This window comes from Myxocyprinus asiaticus, chromosome 6 (genome assembly GCF_019703515.2).
Source record: "Myxocyprinus asiaticus isolate MX2 ecotype Aquarium Trade chromosome 6, UBuf_Myxa_2, whole genome shotgun sequence".
Lineage (NCBI taxonomy): Eukaryota > Metazoa > Chordata > Actinopteri > Cypriniformes > Catostomidae > Myxocyprinus > Myxocyprinus asiaticus.
The window spans coordinates 2,821,057-2,838,890 of record NC_059349.1 but is presented as its reverse complement, the minus strand read 5'-3'; the positions used below and the strand labels follow the sequence as shown (position 1 = coordinate 2,838,890).

At 37.0% G+C, this 17,834-nt stretch overlaps 1 protein-coding gene and 1 long non-coding RNA gene across 5 annotated transcripts; both read right to left on the bottom strand.

The window, feature by feature from the left end:
• Nucleotides 1-386: 386 nt before the first annotated feature.
• LOC127442977 (gastrula zinc finger protein XlCGF7.1-like) lies at nucleotides 387-8,980 on the bottom strand. 4 transcript variants are annotated; one of them, XM_051701445.1, is made up of 3 exons: nucleotides 8,274-8,980; nucleotides 7,191-7,302; nucleotides 387-3,742 (listed from the first exon to the last, which is right to left on the bottom strand). In XM_051701445.1, exons 2-3 carry the CDS (start codon nucleotides 7,273-7,275, stop codon nucleotides 2,997-2,999), a joined length of 831 nt encoding a protein of 276 aa, XP_051557405.1. In that variant the 5' UTR covers nucleotides 7,276-7,302; nucleotides 8,274-8,980; the 3' UTR covers nucleotides 387-2,996. The 4 variants fall into 4 exon arrangements, with proteins under 4 accessions (XP_051557405.1, XP_051557404.1, XP_051557403.1 ...); XM_051701444.1 differs by lacking the exon at nucleotides 8,274-8,980 and adding an exon at nucleotides 7,597-7,967; XM_051701443.1 differs by lacking the exon at nucleotides 8,274-8,980 and adding an exon at nucleotides 7,534-7,966.
• A 6,295-nt stretch (nucleotides 8,981-15,275) lies between these two features.
• Nucleotides 15,276-16,523, bottom strand: LOC127442990 (uncharacterized). Its single transcript, XR_007897570.1, has 2 exons — nucleotides 16,329-16,523; nucleotides 15,276-15,538 (listed from the first exon to the last, which is right to left on the bottom strand). It is a non-coding gene; the product is annotated as an uncharacterized LOC127442990 (long non-coding RNA).
• Between the last annotated feature and the right edge of the window lie 1,311 nt (nucleotides 16,524-17,834).

The following is a 17,834-nucleotide window of genomic DNA, read 5'->3' as shown; positions in this document are numbered from 1 at the left end:
TTAAAAACATATTTTTATTCTGTAGCTTTTGAATAGATCATTGAATAGTTTGAAATGGATAAATACATGATGATGTATTTAAATGTTTTTATTTTATTATGTTTTATATTTAACTAAATCTGTTTTTTTTTTTTTATCACTCTGTCATTATTTATTTGTTTTATCTGTAAAGCACTTTGGGTCAGCTTCTGTTGTTTTTAAACATGCTCTATAAATAAAGGTTGACATATATCTTCAGAAGACTTAACCCCCAAGTCACATGGACAACAATAAATAATTAATTTGATAATTAAAACCTTAATCACATTGACAATTAATAAACATCATGAAGTATAAAACATGACCTAACAGTAACAACTACAATCACATAAAAATCACAGCAAAAATTAAAACAACAATCCTTTAATAGTAACCACATAATTTCACTGCAGTGCATACCTTAACAACCTTGTGTAATAGGAAACTGTTTGTTCAGAACATTTGGGAAAATACTGTTGGTGTAACCAACAGTATTATGTAGATTATGTAGATTGAAAGTAATCCATGTCTTAGTATCCGTCACTCAAAAAGTCCAGAATACTTGATCAAATTTGTGCCCACTGTTCCTCTGAAGCAAACACTTGAGTATCTAAGTAATGTTTTCAAAATAATTTTTGTTAGCATCATGTTTAGACATGTTCAGTATACACAAGATAATAAACTTAGGTAGAACTCCATCTACCAAAAAATCTTAATGCTTGTCTTTTACATTTGTTGGGTGAATTCATTTTTATTTATTTTTTTTACAGTGTATTGTTTTAGAATTTGAAACACATCAAACTTCCTCTTGTGTAATGTGGAGCACCAATATGGACACGTGGGAAATTTCTTAAAAAATTTCCATCAGAGAATTGCATGGAGGAAAAGGATAAAGCAACAATGAAACCGTCAATCGTTTTTTTTTTTTTTTTTTTAAACATTTTATCCCCTTTTCTCCCAATTTGGAATGTCCAATCCCCACTACTTAGTAGGTCCTCGTGGTAGGGCAGTTACTCAACTCAATACGGGTGGTGGAGGAAAATTCTCAGTTGCCTCTGCTTCTGAGACAGTCAATCCGCACATCTTATAACACGGCTCGCTGTGCATGACACTGCAGAGACTCACAGCACGTGGAGTCTCATGGTACTCTCCGCGATCCACGCACAATTTACCACGTGCCCCATTGAGAGCGAGAACCCCTAATCGCGAGAACCCCGACAAGCCCCGAGGGGGAAAACACACAGTGCGCCCAGACACTCGCGCACTGGGCAAATTCACTTGGAATCAAATAATAAAGCACATCTTTTAAATTCACTGCCCAGAATTAGCATAATCATGGAAGTGAACTCTGTTTTATTTGCATATAGAGCAGGAATTGAAGATCCGATTTATATCCGTGTGGCAGAGACACATTGATGTGGCCAAGTGTTAAATGGAATAGCAATCCGATCAGTAAAAACGCATTAGGTGGCCAAGTGTAAATAGGCCTTATATCGCATTAACATGTGGTGCAATATAATTTTGTTGGAGAAAGGAAAATGGCACGGACATGAGGTGAGAAAATAATTAAGAGACTTACATTTAATTAATATGTGGTTAAATAAGTCAATATGTTTAGCTGGATTAGTGGTATTACAGCCTGATCTCATTATTATTCGTAGGTACATAAAATTTACTAGTAAATGTTTTCACATTTGGATAGATGCTGAAATGCACAATATAGACATTTTGACAGCATCTAAAATGCACAAACATCTTTAGAGACATTTAGATATTTTCAAATCCTTTATATCATGGTTTCTCAACCACTGGGTCGTGGCTCAAAAATGGGTCACGGATCATTGTCTGCTGGGTCGCGAGATCTTTTCTGCCATGAGTACAAATTACCAAGAGCTGTACAATTGCAATGTTTGGGGCAACAGTGACCTCTAGAGAGTGCAGTTCTGGAAGTAAAAATCCCATTAATTTATCCCATAGACTAATTGATTTGTGCCTCAGAACGAATGCCCACTCCCATGATGCACTGTGAATGACGTAATCGAGTTGGTCTCCCTTCACCCTTAAACTACATATAGTATATTTGTAATGTGCAATAAACGTAAAACATATTGTTTCTACACTTATAATCAACAACCTAAAATAAAGTTTTATATATTCCCATCATTTTTTTTACTCAGGTACATCATTTGCAATGCTTTATGGAATTGTAGTTTGTGCCCTCATGAAAGACGGTAAGTACACAGCCTTGTATCTTTGTCTTTATGTCTGATTTTCAAATAATTTTTTGCCTCAAAACAAAGTTTGTGATGTTGTGATTCTCCTCGGAGATAACTGGTTTGGTTCATAGCTCATAACTCTTTTATAAAGGATTTTATAAAAAAGTCTATGCCAGAAATGAATGGGGAAAATACTTCCGGAAACCAGACGGCTGAAAAGTGGGCTGGCACTGTTGGGCTCTATTATCGAATCGTGTTAATATCTCCAGGTTTATGTAAATGACCGTATGATGCAATTCTCTGACGTTAATTATTAGCTGTCCAATCACAATAATCCATCAATACTACGAATCTTTTTTTGGACAATGTCTCTTAACGTGGCGTTGCTTGAGCTAGCTCCAAGCATTACCATAATAGTCTGAATGCAATTCAATCCAATCTATAGACATCATTTCAGAGCTGCAATCTCAGTGTCACATTAACGTGAGTAAAAAAACAAAAAAAACATAGTGTGTTTAATGACTGAAATTGTTTGTGCATTTTTTATATTACTTGGGCTCTTAAACATTTTTTCTCTGTTTTTGCACTAGGGCCCATAATATCCTAGTTATGCCACTAAATACTATCTTTGGATTTTTCCAAATTTTATACCATCTGCTTACTATGTATCGCATGTGAAGAACTTTGCTCACTGTGAAAACTTTGCTTTTTTTTATGACTTGGTAGATGACTTGATTGGCTGAAACTCTTCTCACATGAAATTCACTCATATGGCTTCTCTCCAGTATGAACTCGCTCATGGGTTTTGAGGGATCCTAAAGCAGTGTAACTCCTTCCACAGTGTGAACACTTGAAAGGTTTTTCTCCTGTGTGGATTCTTTGGTGCATCTTGAGACTGCTGGCCCTAGTAAAGGTTTTCCCACACTCAAAGCACATATAAGATTTCACACCGGCATGCATTTTCTGGTGCTCTTTAAAACAGTTCAACCATGAAAAACTCTTTCCACAAGAACACATATAAGGCTTCTCATTTGTATGAACTTTCATGTGTTTCTTTAGGTCTGATGCCATAACAAATTTTTTATCACACTGATCACAGTTCAATGACTTAACTCCAGTGTGCAGAGAGTGCAGATGATATTTGAGACTTTTTGGACATGTGAAACTCTTTCCACACTGGGGACATATAAATGGTCTCTCTCCAGTGTGAATTCTTATGTGCCTATTAAGGGTTACTTTATGTCTGAAACTAATTCCACACTGGAGGCATGTGAAAGGCTTCTCTTCAGTGTGAATCCTTATGTGAACTGTAAGGTTCTCTTTACGTGTAAAACTCTTTCCACACTGAAAGCAGGTTAGAGAATTTTTGACTTGTAACAAATTATTTTCTCTCTGTGGGCAACTAATTTTTTTTTTTCCTTCAGTTAAAAAACTTTGAGGTTCCTGATACCGATGTCTCTCCTCCACTTCATTCAGTTCTTGGCTTTCCTCTTTCACGTCCATTAGGTCTAAAATGAACATATGAAATTAATTAAATGACAACAAATGTAAGATGAATTAAAAGACAAAACAAAAAACAAACTCTGAACTACAGTTTAAATGGCAAAAAGTCAGAGGTCAGTATCTATTCTTATGCGATCTTTGATGTACTAAAGGTTTGTTTTGTCATTCTAGTTAATTGCCTAAAATATTATAATTGTACAGCAGTGTTGGGGCCGCTACTTTAAAATGTTTCTACAAGCTACACCTTTCAAAAAAAGTCAGCTACACTACAAGCTACTAACAAAAAGAAGCTTGCTACATTGAAGCTTTTTAAGGAAGACAATATTTTTTAAATATATAACAATCAGATTATTTAATTCGGCAATCAGGATTTACGATTACAGAATTAAACAATATTGCCTTATAAATCCACAACGCTACTGGGAAAATGTTTCGTGGACTGATGAAACTAAGGTTGAATTATTTAGGAAGAACTTGCAGCACTACGTATGGCATAAAAGGGCACCGCATACCAACATAAAAAAATCATGGCAACGGTGAAGTGCGATGGAGAGCATTATGATTTGGGGCTGCTTTGGGGCCTGTACAGCTTGCCATCATCAAGGGAAAAATGAATTCCCAAGTTTATCAAGATATCCTACAGGATAATGTCAGGATGGCTGTGTGCCAGCTGAAGCTCAGTAGAAGCTGGGTGATGCAGCACGACAATGACCCTAAACATCAAAGTAAATCAACTACAGAATGTCTTAAAAAAAAAAAAAAAAAAAATCCACCTTTTGGAGTGGCCCAGTCAGAGTCCAGACCTTAACCCAATAGAGATGCTGTGGAATGACCTCAAGAGAGCCATTCACACCAGACATCCTAAGAATATGGTTGAGCTGAACCAGTTCTGTTAAGGAAGTATGGTCAAAAAATTCCTTCTGAATGTTGTGCGGGTCTAATCCGCAGCTACCGGAAACACTTGGTTGAGGTTATTGCTGCCAAAGGAGGATCGACCAGTTATTAAATTCAAGGGTTATATTTTTCCACAGCACTGGGAATTTTTAATGGGATGTGTTCAATAAAGACATGAAATATTATAATTGTGTGTTGTTAGCTTAAGCACATTGTGTTTTGTCTATACTTGTGACTTTGATGAAGATGAGATCACATTTTATGACCAATTCATGCAGAAAACTAGTTCATTTCAAAGGGTTCACATACTTTTTCTTGCCACGGTATTTAAAAAGACCATTATTGCTTTTTTGCCACATAAATACTGTTCTGTGTGGAACAAAAACAATGAAGATAACAATTAGTATGACAAAATATAACTGAACATATAAATGTATACTAAATACAACTAATTAAAATAGAAAATGCCTTATTTTCCGAAACAGAGATGAAAAAAGTGATAAAAATCAGTACAAATTAAAATATTAAGCTTTAAAAGACTACGCAGAGACTTTTGCGCAGGGGCTCATGTGAATCAGGGAAAAAATTCTTTAAAAGAGTTCATTTAATTTAATTCAGTTCATTAATTTAGTTCACTTTGATTCACTCACTGATTTTACATTAATTGGAATTCCAGCGCTACATATACAGTAAGTGAATATGTCAATCATCTTAATTGGTTCATTAACATCAACTGTCTAAACTAACAGATTCACTTAAATAGTTTGGACCAAATAGTTCAAATGAAAATGAGAAGACGGTTTCAGGTAAGTGTGTTTGGTCACTCTTTCAGCTCGCTCGGCTGCTGCATGAGAAATTCAACGTTACATTTTATTATGCTTCAAACCTGAATTATATTTGATTAAGTAACACTTAAAAATATGAATTTCATTTCATTAGATTATCAATTATTAAAGGGGTCACGTCATTAGGAATAACATTTTCCTTGATATTTTGACATAAGAGGTCATAATTCTTTAAAAATATTCTGTAACTTTAAAAACTCAAAACTTAATCTCCAATTGATGTAAAAGCAATTACTGAAATCAAGCTGCAAAAATGGCTCATTCACTACTTCCATGACTTCCCTGCATTACTATGGGGCCCATTAAATCATGACTGCCTCTACGGCAGCAACATTAATGTCTACTTTACATCATTGCACCCTTGGTTTGTAAACGGAGAGAGAGAGAGCCGGACAACCAGGCCTAGTGTGGCCTACTAACTATTCCTGAACACCAAAGGGGGCCCATTTGGACTATTCTGAATTATTTTTGTATATAAACATGCACTACACAGATGTCTTGAACCACTGTCATGTCTTTTGCACCACTTTTTAAAGGCGCAGTGTCAAGTTACAACTCTGAAAAGGAGAACCCATTCTGCTTCATTCAGCTGTGCTGTGTCTTCCTGTTTTGAGCATAAACACGTCATGGATGCGTACTCGCACCTATCTGCACTATTTTTAATTGTTAGTGTATGTAAACATGCACTAGATGGACGTCTTTGACCATTTTGATGCATTTCCGGCGATGTGCGCATCAGTGCAGGATGAAACCGTATTTGTGCAAGTCATGTGGATATGTGTTCAGCATATTTCAACATGGATTGTATGTTTTTTTGGCTCATATCAGCATGGGTTGCTTGTGAACCAGTCATAATAGGAATCAAGCTTTGCAAAGGAACTTTAATTGAAGTTAAAAACACTATTGTACCCGATCACAAAAGTGTAAGTAAACAGTTTCATTCATGAATATTTCATATGTCATGACTGTTTGATAGTTTATGGCACTGCTGTGCTTAAGTGAACAGTTTAATATTTTCAGATGCAATGTGTTGGATGTGCGTTATGTGTGAACCCTGAAATTTAGTTTTATAATGTTGTGGTGCTTGTTCTTTATCTTCTGATTGAGTTTCAAATAGGGCTGCATTTGAGGGGCTGCACGATGTTAGCCAATAATTACAGTGGGCTTTTACGTTGAAGTTTTAAGGAGGCGCTGAGGCCAAAACCAAGCGTTTAAGACAGAGGGCCAGAGATGGTGAAAATGACCATCTACTAATAAATTATGACTGTTTTGGTGCAATAAAAACTTTACTAACATTGTCAGTGGACCTCAGGAAGGATAATACAATTATAATAAAATAAATAAATAAATAGATAAATAAATAATAATAATAATAAAAAAAAAAAAAAAAATAAAAAAAAAGAGTATGTCATGACCCCTTTAAATAATAGCAGGCGTCAAAGTGAACAGAAGTTATGTTTGGGGGGGGGGGGGGGGGGCTATTCCTAACGTTCTAGAAACAGAATATTTATTCATATTCATATTTTTGTCATTATCATTAAGTTTCCTTATTTCATTTTTCATAAACGTTGCTATGAGAGATTATTGATTACACAACAATGACTAACATTAGGGCAAATCATCTGTAATTGGGCTTAATCATACAGTGAAAAGCTCTTTCGTTGCAGAACTGTTCCTCAACAGTCACTGTGAAGAATCAAGAATGGACACCAACCTCTTTGTTCCTCATTATCTTCATTTTTCACTCTGTATCGCTCTGGATCACTCATGTTTTCACTCTCCTCTTTAACAAACTCCATCAGTTCAGCTGTCAGAATTTGTTACACCTGGAAATAAATTGGAAATAGATACATGGGGAAAGACTAAGGAATTCACCAATTCAAGTTTTTTTCTTCGTTTCTCGTTGTTCTACGGCGACAGTCGGTAAAAACATCATCAACCTGTTTAACGCACACATAACCGGAGGAGGAGCCACTTGTCAATGTCTCCAATTTCTCTAAATCCCACTCACACTGCTGTCTATGTCCCCATTCATTCAGAAAATCATTCTTTTTCACCTGTTTGTTTCGCTTTAGTGCTTCCTTGCGAAAATGAATTCGTCACTCGTGCTGTCAAAGTACCTTAAATCTAGAAATATCCTCACACGCACCTCCACCAGTATGATTCGCAGAGACATGAAAACATAAGAAAATATGCCGAATAACTCTGTATGAGATAACGTTTTATACACCTTTAATCACAGCAGACTGAAAAATTGCAGCGCAGCCCTTATGACGTCAAAACAACACTGCGGCGTCTTCCTTTTTAGCTCATTACCGCCACCTGCTGTTAGCTTAGACCAGAAACAACCATTAAAAACACCTTATGATGTCTTTTCTGTCTTATATCCGAATCCTATTCTAAAAATACACTCACTAGATCCGTCCAATTAAATTGCTTGATTTCAGTAACTGTATCAATTCACTATAGCTGTGCCCCAAATCGGTCACTTCACTTCTTCACTATTTCCAATATAGTTTATGTTAGTGAGTGCACTACATCAACAAGGAGCGACGATCACTTCCGAATGGAACACACCCTGACACAAACCGGAGATACCCCTCACCCACCCAAACAGGTCCCCGGATTAAGTATTTTCGGAAGCTATTCATACTTCTCACATACCTAAGAACATACTATTTTACCGTCCGAGAAGTGTGTCCTTCATCAAATACAGTACATACTTTGACAGTACGCAATTTCAAACGCAGGGACAGTGTTTAGAGTTTTAAAGAAAATGAACCTATGAATGACTTACTTGTAGTTGTTCTTTTGGTGGAAGAGTGTGTTGGTCCTCCAGAAAAGGATCTATAGGGGAACATACTTCACACGGTTCTGTAGTTACAGTCTACATTAATGTGCTTATTTAGTCTCTGCATATTATTCTGGGATAAGAGACCTAAAACGTTACATCCTCTTTAAATACTTCTCAGTTTCATTGGTAAACATGAACAGACTGCAACTTATCTCTGATACCTGCAAAGAAACTGCATATCAACATATAATGGACAGTTTATTTCTAAGGGTCAGAGAGAGGGTGGAAAAAGGGTGTGAAGAACTTAATTATGACTTATTTTTTGGCAAAAACAGTGGAAGTAATGGGGAAATTACATTATAACCAAATATGATCCATTTAAATCACAATTAAAAGCTAATCATTTTCTCAATACTGTTGTTCTCCCCTTGCAATCGAGCATGTCAATTCTGATGTCATTATAGGTCTGCAGATATTTTTTATGTGCTCAGTGTTGGCCAGGACATATTTATACAAGCACATTCCAGACACAGCATGTTCATTTACATATTCATGTGATGTAATCAAGAACATGACATCAGAAATGTAAAAGTAACAACAGGATGTGACTGAGTTGGCAAGTGTATTAATTATTTGCTAATCACATATCCGATTACCATTTTTATTACATAGTTTTCTGAATTTCACATGATTTATATTGCAGCTGAAGATGATCAATGTGACTTTGGACAATGCTTTTTTACATGCGTCAGTAGATTACTGGATTGGGTGAATTTCCTCCCACAAAGAGGGCAGTGGTACGGCCTCTCTCCAGTATGCACTCTCTCGTGTCTTTTCAGGGCTCCTGAATGAGAGAAACTCCTCTCACAGTGTGAGCACTTGTAGGGTTTTTCTCCAGTATGAGTTCTTTGGTGCATTTTCAAGGCATTGGCTGTAATAAAGGCATTCCCACACTCAGAGCACACATGATCTCTCACGCCAGTATGTATATTCTCATGATCTTTAAAAATGCTGAGCCGTGAAAAACTCTTTCCACAAATAGAACACAAGTACGGCTTCTCATTTGTATGAACTGTCAGGTGTGTCTTTAAGTGTGATGCCAATATAAATTTTTTACCACACTGATCACAGTTAAAGGGCCTTTCGCCAGAGTGATAGCGCAGATGACCTTTGACATCTGATGCTCGTTTGAAAGTTTTCCCACACTGAAGGCATGTGAATGGCCTGGCATCTGTTTTCTTAGTTTCTTCTCGGTTCTTGAAATTCTTTTTAGTCTGTGAGCCACTAGTAGATTTTTCTCCAGTTATTAAATGGTGAGGTTTCTGATACTGATGGTCCAATTTATGGTTCCACTCCACTTCATTTTCTTCTTTTCCTTCCATTATGTCTAAAATGAACAAAAAGGTAATTGTAAAAATTCTGAGGAATAGATGTGAAATGTAAAAGTGAAACCCTGTTTCAGAACAACTGAAACTACTATAATCTAATATCAGTGCTTTTTAACATATATTGATAAAATAAATGTTGTTCTATGCTTTGTTTAAACATATATGAAGCATTCTGGCACACTTTTAGAAGATTAGATCAAATGAAATTCATCACATTCTTTTAAAATTATACATTTTCTTTGTAATTTCTTTGTTATAATTTCAATCCGTCAAATTGAAGTTTGGGAAACATTCTACAGTAGTAATTATTAAAGTGAAAAACATAAGCATTGCCTTTGTCCCAATAATACATGAACTAAATTCATGAACTGAAGCAAGATCCTGCATTACTGAAGGAAGAGTTCACCCAAAAATGAAAATTCTGTCATTACTTACTCACCCTCATGTTGTTCCGACCCGTATGACTTTTCTTCTTCTGCGAAACACAAAAGGAAAAAAAATTACTGAATGTCCCCTTGACTGAATTCAATACACAACATTTAATAAAGAACTAAAAAGTCATTAAAGTAGTCCATGTGGCGTGAATCACACTGTATGATGAATAGACTGTAATTATGTTGGCTTGAAAAAGCCTACATACTGTTCTACGAATTAGGCTTATTTTGGGTTTTTCAAAAATTCCTAAACAAAGTCTAAAATAATTATATGTAACTCCTCCTACAGCTTTCTATCTACATCCTCCAAACTTGGTACAGACCTTCAGACTGTTCTGTTTTAAAGCCTTGATATACTTCCGGAGAAGTTCTTCTTCGTTCTTTGCTCAGGGGTAAAAAGAAGTTCTAAACAGCCGAGCAAAGGTATACTAATTCTGAACATATATATATATATATTCATACATACACTATCGTTCAAAAGTTTGGGGTCACTTGCCAGAAATGTTTCTTATGATCTTAAAAATCTTTTGATATGAAGGCGTATGCTTAAATGTTTGAAATTAGTTTTGTAGACAAAAATATAATTGTGCCACCATTTTCATTTATTTCAATATAAATCTAAAATTTAATTAAAAAAAAAAAGTTTTTGAAATTGATGACTTAGACCAAATAATAAAGAAAAGCAGCCAATAAGTGCCCAACATAGATGGGAACTCCTTCAATACTGTTTAAAAAGCATCCCAGGGTGATACTTCAAGAAGTTGGTTGAGAAAATGTCAAGAGTACATGTCTGCAAATTCTAGGCAAAGGGTGACTACTTTGAAGATGATAAAATATAACACAGTTTTGATTTTATTCAAAAGTGGCTTTTTCTTTGCAATTCTTCCCATAAGGCCTGCACCCCTGAGTCTTCTCTTTACTGTTGTACATGAAACTGGTGTTGAGTGGGTAGAATTCAATGAAGCTGTCAGCTGAGGACATGTGAGGCATCTATTTCTCCAACTAGAGACTCTGATGTACTTATCCTCTTGTTTAGTTGTACATCTGGCCTTCCACATCTCTTTCTGTCCTTGTTAGAGCCAGTTGTCCTGAAGTCTTTGAACACTGTAGTGTCCACCTTTGTATGAAATCTTCAGTTTTTTTTGGCAGTTTCAAGCATTGTATAGCCTTCATTCCTCAAAACAATGATTGACTGACGAGTTTCTAGAGAAAGCTGTTTATAATTTTTTTTTGCCATTTTTGACCTAATATTGACCTTAAGACATGCCAGTCTATTACATACTGTGGCAACTCAAAAACAAACACAAAGACAATGTTAAGCTTCATTTAATGAACCAAATAGCTTTCAGCTATGTTTGATATAATGGCAAGTGATTTTCTAGTACCAAATTACCAATTTAGCATGATTCCTCAAGGATAAGGTGTTGGAGTGATGGCTGCTGGAAATGGGGCCTGTCTAGATTTGATCAAAAATGACTTTTTTCAAATAGTAATGATGCTGTTTTTTACATCAGTAATGTCCTGACTATACTTTGTGATCAGTTGAATGCCACTTTGGTGAATTCAAGTACCAATTTCCTTCCGAAACAGCAAAATCTGTACATTATTCCAAACATTTGGCCACCAGTGTGTGTGTGTGTGTGTGTGTGTGTGTATATATGTATGTACACTATATTGCCAAAAGTATTCGCTCACCCATCCAAATAATTGAATTCAGGTGTTCCAATCACTTCCATGGCCACAGGTGTATAAAATGAAGCACCTAGGCATGCAGACTGCTTCTACAAACATTTGTGAAAGAATGGGCCACTCTCAGGAGCTCAGTGAATTCCAGCGTGGTACTGTGACAGGATGCCACCTGTGCAACAAGTCCAGTCGTGAAATTTCCTCGCTACTAAATATTCCACAGTCAACTGTCAGTGGTATTATAACAAAGTGGAAGCGATTGGGAATGACAGCAACTCAGCCACGAAGTGGTAGGCCACGTAAAATGACAGAGCGGGGTCAGCGGATGCCGAGGCACATAGTGCGCAGAGGTCGCCAACTTTCTGCAGAGTCAATCGCTACAGACCTCCAAAGTTCATGTGGCCTTCAGATTAGCTCAAGAACAGTGCGTAGAGAGCTTCATGGAATGGGTTTCCATGGCCGAGCAGCTGCATCCAAGCCATACATCACCAAGTGCAATGCAAAGCGGCAGATGTAGTGGTGTAAAGCACGCCGCCACTGGACTCTAGAGCAGTGGAGACGCGTTCTCTGGAGTGATGAATCACGCTTCTCCATCTGGCAATCTGATGGACGAGTCTGGGTTTGGCGGTTGCCAGGAGAACGGTACTTGTCTGACTGCATTGTGCTAACTGTGGAGTTTGGTGGAGGGGGGATTATGGATTGGGTTGGGGTTGTTTTTCAGGAGCTGGGCTTGGCCCCTTAGTTCCAGTGAAAGGAACTCTGAATGCTTCAGCATACCAAGAGATTTTGGACAATTCCATGCTCCCAACTTTGTGGGAACAGTTTGGGGATGGCCCCTTCCTGTTCCAACATGACTGCGCACCAGTGCACAAAGCAAGGTCCATAAAGACATGGATGAGCGAGTTTGGTGTGGAAGAACTTGACTGGCCTGCACAGAGTCCTGACCTCAACCCGATAGAGCACCTTTGGGATGAATTAGAGCGAAGACTGCGAGCCAGGCCTTCTCGTCCAACATCAGTGTCTGACCTCACAAATGCGTTTCTGGAAGAATGGTCAAAAATTCCCATAAACACACTCCTAAACCTTGTGGAAAGCCTTCCCAGAAGAACTGAAGCTGTTATAGCTGCAAAGGATGGGCCGACGTCATATTAAACCCTATGGATTAAGAATGGGATGTCACTTAAGTTCATATGCGTCTAAAGGCAGATGAGCGAATAATTTTGGCAATATAGTGTATATGTAGGACTTCAGTGACTGAATACAATTGCAGTACATAGTGACTAACGCTTAAATGAATATTTCGGGTTCAATACAAGTTAAGGTCAATTGGCAGCATTTGTGGCATAAAACTGATTTCCACACAAATTCATTATGACTTGCCAAATACATTTAAACTCAGTTTTTCACAATTCCTGACATTTAATCGTAGAAAATATTCCCTGTCTTAAAGTCAGTTAGGATCCACTACTTTATTTTAAGAATTGCCTTTAAATTATTTAACTTGGGTCAAACATTTTGGGTAGCCTTCCACAAGCTTCTCACAATAAGATGCTGGAATTTTGGCCCATTCCTCCAGACAAAACTGGTGTAACTGAGTCCGATTTTTAGGCATCCTTGCCCGCACACACTTTTTCAGTTCTGCCCACAAATTTTCTATTGAATTGAGGTCAGGGCTTTGTGATGGCCACTCCAATACCTTGACTTTGTTGTCCTTTTTGCCACAACTTTGGAGGTATGCTTGGGGTCATTGTCCATTTGGAAGACCCATTTGCGACCGAGCTTTAACTTCCTGGCTGATGTTTTAATATGTTGCTTCAATATATCCACATAATTTTCCTTCCTCATGATGCCATCTATTTTGTGAAGTGCACCAGTCCCTCCTGCAGCAAAGCACCCCCACAACATGATGCTGCCACCCCCATACTTCACAGTTGGGATGGTGTTCTTCGGCTTTCAAGCCTCACCCTTTTTCCTCCAAACATAACGATGGTCATTATGGCCAAACAGTTCAATTTTTGTTTAATTAGACCAGAGGACATTTCTCCAAAAATAAGATCTTTGTCCCCATGAACACTTGCAAACTGAAGTCTGGCTTTTTTATGGCAGTTCTGGAGCAGTGGCTTCTTCCTTGCTGAGCAGCCTTTAAGGTTATGTCGATATAGGACACATTTACTGTGGATATAGATACTTGTCTACCTGTTTCCTCCAGCATCTTCACAAGGTCATTTGTTGTTCTGGGATTGATTTGCACTTTTCGCACCAAAGGTCCCATGGTGTTTATACTTGCATACTATTGTTTGTAAAGATGAACATGGTAACTTCAGGCATTTGGAAATTGCTCCCAAGGAAGAACCAGACTTGTGGAGGTCCACAATTTTTTTTCTGAGATCTTGGCTGATTTCTTCAGTACACCTCCTATCAGAAGCTAATTGGCTAATTGTCTAAAGACCTGACATCATTTTCTGGAATTTTCCAAGCTGCTTAAAGGCACAGTTAACTTAGTGTATGTAAACATCTGACCCACTGGAATTGTGATATAGTCAATTAAAAGTGAAACAACCTGTCTGTAAACAATTGTTGGAAAAATTACTCGTGTCATGCACAAAGTAGATGTCCTAAACAACTAGCCATAACTATACTTTGCTAATATTAACTCTGTGGAGTGGTTAAACCACCTGTATGTGGATTTTATATGGTTATGACTGAATTGTTTACAGCAAGGATAAACAGTACCTTATTTCTGCACCTACCTTGACGCCGACAGCTCATTCTGTTTATGTTGTTCAGTCAGTCAAAATCAGTCAACAAGAACTCTCAAGTGCCCATTCACTCATGTGCCATCTGCAGTGAAAGCCATTCACACATCTGCCCAAAGTAAGATATGCCTCTATTATCATCATTCTTTTGTCTTTATTCTTTACATTAACACTTTTATACGCTGATCTTTGCCATTATATCAGTGTCATCATAAATTACAATAACAGTGTAATCGGCGCATATTATGACCGTGTGCTGAACGTTAGTGCATTAGCATCATGAATTCAGAATGTAAACAAGACAAATTAAACATTTTCTACAGCATATATATTACTTTAATCATAATTGAGTGCTTAAAACAACTTTTTTTAAGGACCTCATATAAATTCTACTCATAGAATGAGGCATAAAAGCCATTGATAACACATTTTAATGTCACATTAGTTTAGGTTTCACATGTAGCATCATCATATTTAAATACTCTTCTAAACGCCCCCCCACAGCAGTGTGGCAGGTGTCTGAATGTTCGCAAACAGTATACCTTTGCTTGGCTGTTTAGAACTTCCTTTTACCCCGAGCGAAGAACGCTGAAGAACTTCTCAGGAAGTATATCGAGGCCTTTAATCTTAGGTTTATCGCATATCGCCATCACATAATCCAACAAGTTTATTTCATATCACATTTTCCCTTTATATCATGCAGCCCTGCCAATTAATGAATAATCAAGAATGGACACAAACCTCTTTGTTCGTCAGGATCTTCGTTTTCTATTCTGCATGGTTCTGGATCACTCATGTTCTCACTCTCCTTTTGTTCAACAACATCCATCTTTACAATATTATGTCATGCAGAGTTCAGAGGTTACACCTGGAATTATTTCTGCTCGACTGGAGGGTCTTCTTCACATATAGAATGATGGAAATAATCACAGCATGTATTGGTGAACTGATGTGATCGAGTGGCTTTACTGAAGGTGTGAATCCTGATGTGTAAAGAACCAGATCTAAAAAAAATTCAAATACAAAACATTAGTGCATACTTTATATAATTCTGTCTTTTAGGTCAATGCTTAGGCTACTATTCTATATTTACTTACTTTCCCCAGTTTTATTTGGGTCGATAAAGGGGATTTTCAACTTTTCACCTACTCATTTACACTGTCCCATGCTTTTTTTAAACCATTTATTTACTCACGTTGTTCTTAATTTTGTTTAGAACACATTTTGGTTGGTGTCCCAACCAGAAATAAATGGCTTGTGAACACCAGAACTAAAATAAATGTAAGACAAAATATGTAAATAAAAATGAATTAAATGTGCAAATTTTGTGTTTAACTCGAACCATCAACCAGCCGTTTCTCTGCATGAAACATTTGTTTAATTTGAGTTTTAACTTCTAAGTTTGAGTCCGGTCATTAAAGATTTTGTGTTGACTTTCCATTAGACACAGGCAATATTGTGCTTTTCATCAGATCTAAAGTGATCGCCCAGTTATGTCTGTCAAACTATTGATGAAAACAGCCTTTCAAGATAATCAGGTTTAAGAGGTTTGAATCTATTTTAAATTAAGTGAACATAATGTTAATTTAAGTAGAGTAAATATAACTGTATATTAGAAATACAGAGTAACTGTAAAACATTTAGGCCGTATCGCCCGAGCTCCACACACCTCCGGGTACTTTCATCCTTAAATGAAAACAGACATTAATTGAATCTCAATAAACCCAGAGTATTAACATACACTACAATAATCTAATACAGTAAACAAAAGAGCATGCACGAGTTCAAATTTACCTACGCGTCCGTTTCTGTGGTAAATCCAATCCCATTTATAAATAATCCAGTCGATGACCCGCGAAGACGCCCTTGTTAAATATCCCAATAACTCTTTGTTGTTTTTCGGTGGATGTATATGGTTTTACAGTAAACTGACCCAATGTCCGCGTTTGTTATGATTGAATCATGTGACCGAGCTTCCAGCGCCTCTTTTTCTTCTTCTCGAGTTTACTGTCGGCAAAGCTTGAGGTGCATTACCGCCACCAAATGAACTGATTGTTGAAGTGAGGACATCTATTTACACGTGGGCCAAATGTAAAAGAAAAGAAAATAGGGGCATGTGGGTCGAGTCAGAATATCTGCTGATAGAAGTTCAACACTAGTAGCCTTTAGGCTAATATTTGTTCACAATATAAATAAAACAACTTTATAAAATACAATTAACAAAAACATGACAAAACATATTTCTAATTCACTGTCAATTGGCCTTCTGTTTAATGTAGTATGGTGTTATAGCTTTGGGAGACCACAAGGGGGTGATATAACATATAATGTACTTACCTGCAATATGTCTCATCTGTGATCAGATTTTCTAAAGACAATGGCCAGACATGCAGTCCATTAATAACGTTAGAGCGACAACAGTAGGAATGGCCACTAGTGACTTCACAGTACAAGGATTAGCGACATCAAGCGATAAAGTCACTGCATGTGTGAAAGGGGATTAAAACGCAGCCTTTTGTTGCTACAGATGCCATTGTAGAAATTCACTACACACATTCAGCCATGAATAATTTAATCCAAGAGTGAAAGTGTCCAGTATCAAAGCGGTTACTGAGATTAAAGGTAATTCACCCAAAAATAAAAATTCTCTCATTATTTACTCACCTTCATGCCACCCCAGATGTGTATGACTTTCTTTGTTCTGCAGAACACAAATGAAGATTTTTACAAGAATATTTCAGCTCTGTAGGTCCTCACAATGCAAGTGAATGGTTGCCAGAATTTTGAAGCTACACAAATCACATAAATCAGCATAAAAGTAATCCATAAGACTCCAGTGGTTAAAAACAGGGTGAGAAACAGATCGATATTTTAGACTATTTTTTTTCTATAAATTCTCCTCTCTGCTCAGTCAATCTCCACTTTGACTTTAACTTTCACATTCTTCTTATATTTTTGGTTATTCACATTCTTCTTGCATACACCCCCTACAGGGCATGGAGAAGAATTTCTAGCAAATATTGACTTAAATATTGATCTGTTTCTCACCCACACCTATCATATCACTTCTGAAGATATGGATTTAACCACTGGAGTCATATGAATTACTTTTATGCTAGCTTTATGTGCTTTTTGGGCCATCAACATTTTGGCACCCATTCACCTTCATTGTGAGGACCTACAGAGCTGAAATATTCTTGGGACTGGTACACAACTTATAACATGGACCTATAATATTTAGCCTGTTCTTCTAAACTGAAAGCGCAGATCGCAGCAACTTCTTGGTAGCAAATTCATGGA

What these genes read in the sequence shown, in the direction of transcription:
- LOC127442977 (XM_051701445.1), bottom strand. Translation starts at nt 7,275, where the DNA reads ATGGAGTTTGTTAAAGAGGAGAGTGAAAACATGAGTGATCCAGAGCGA. An exon ending in AGATAATGAGGAACAAAGAG is followed by an intron (nt 3,743 to 7,190) that starts GTTGGTGTCCAT and finishes TGTTCATTTTAG; the next exon opens with ACCTAATGGACGTGAAAGAG.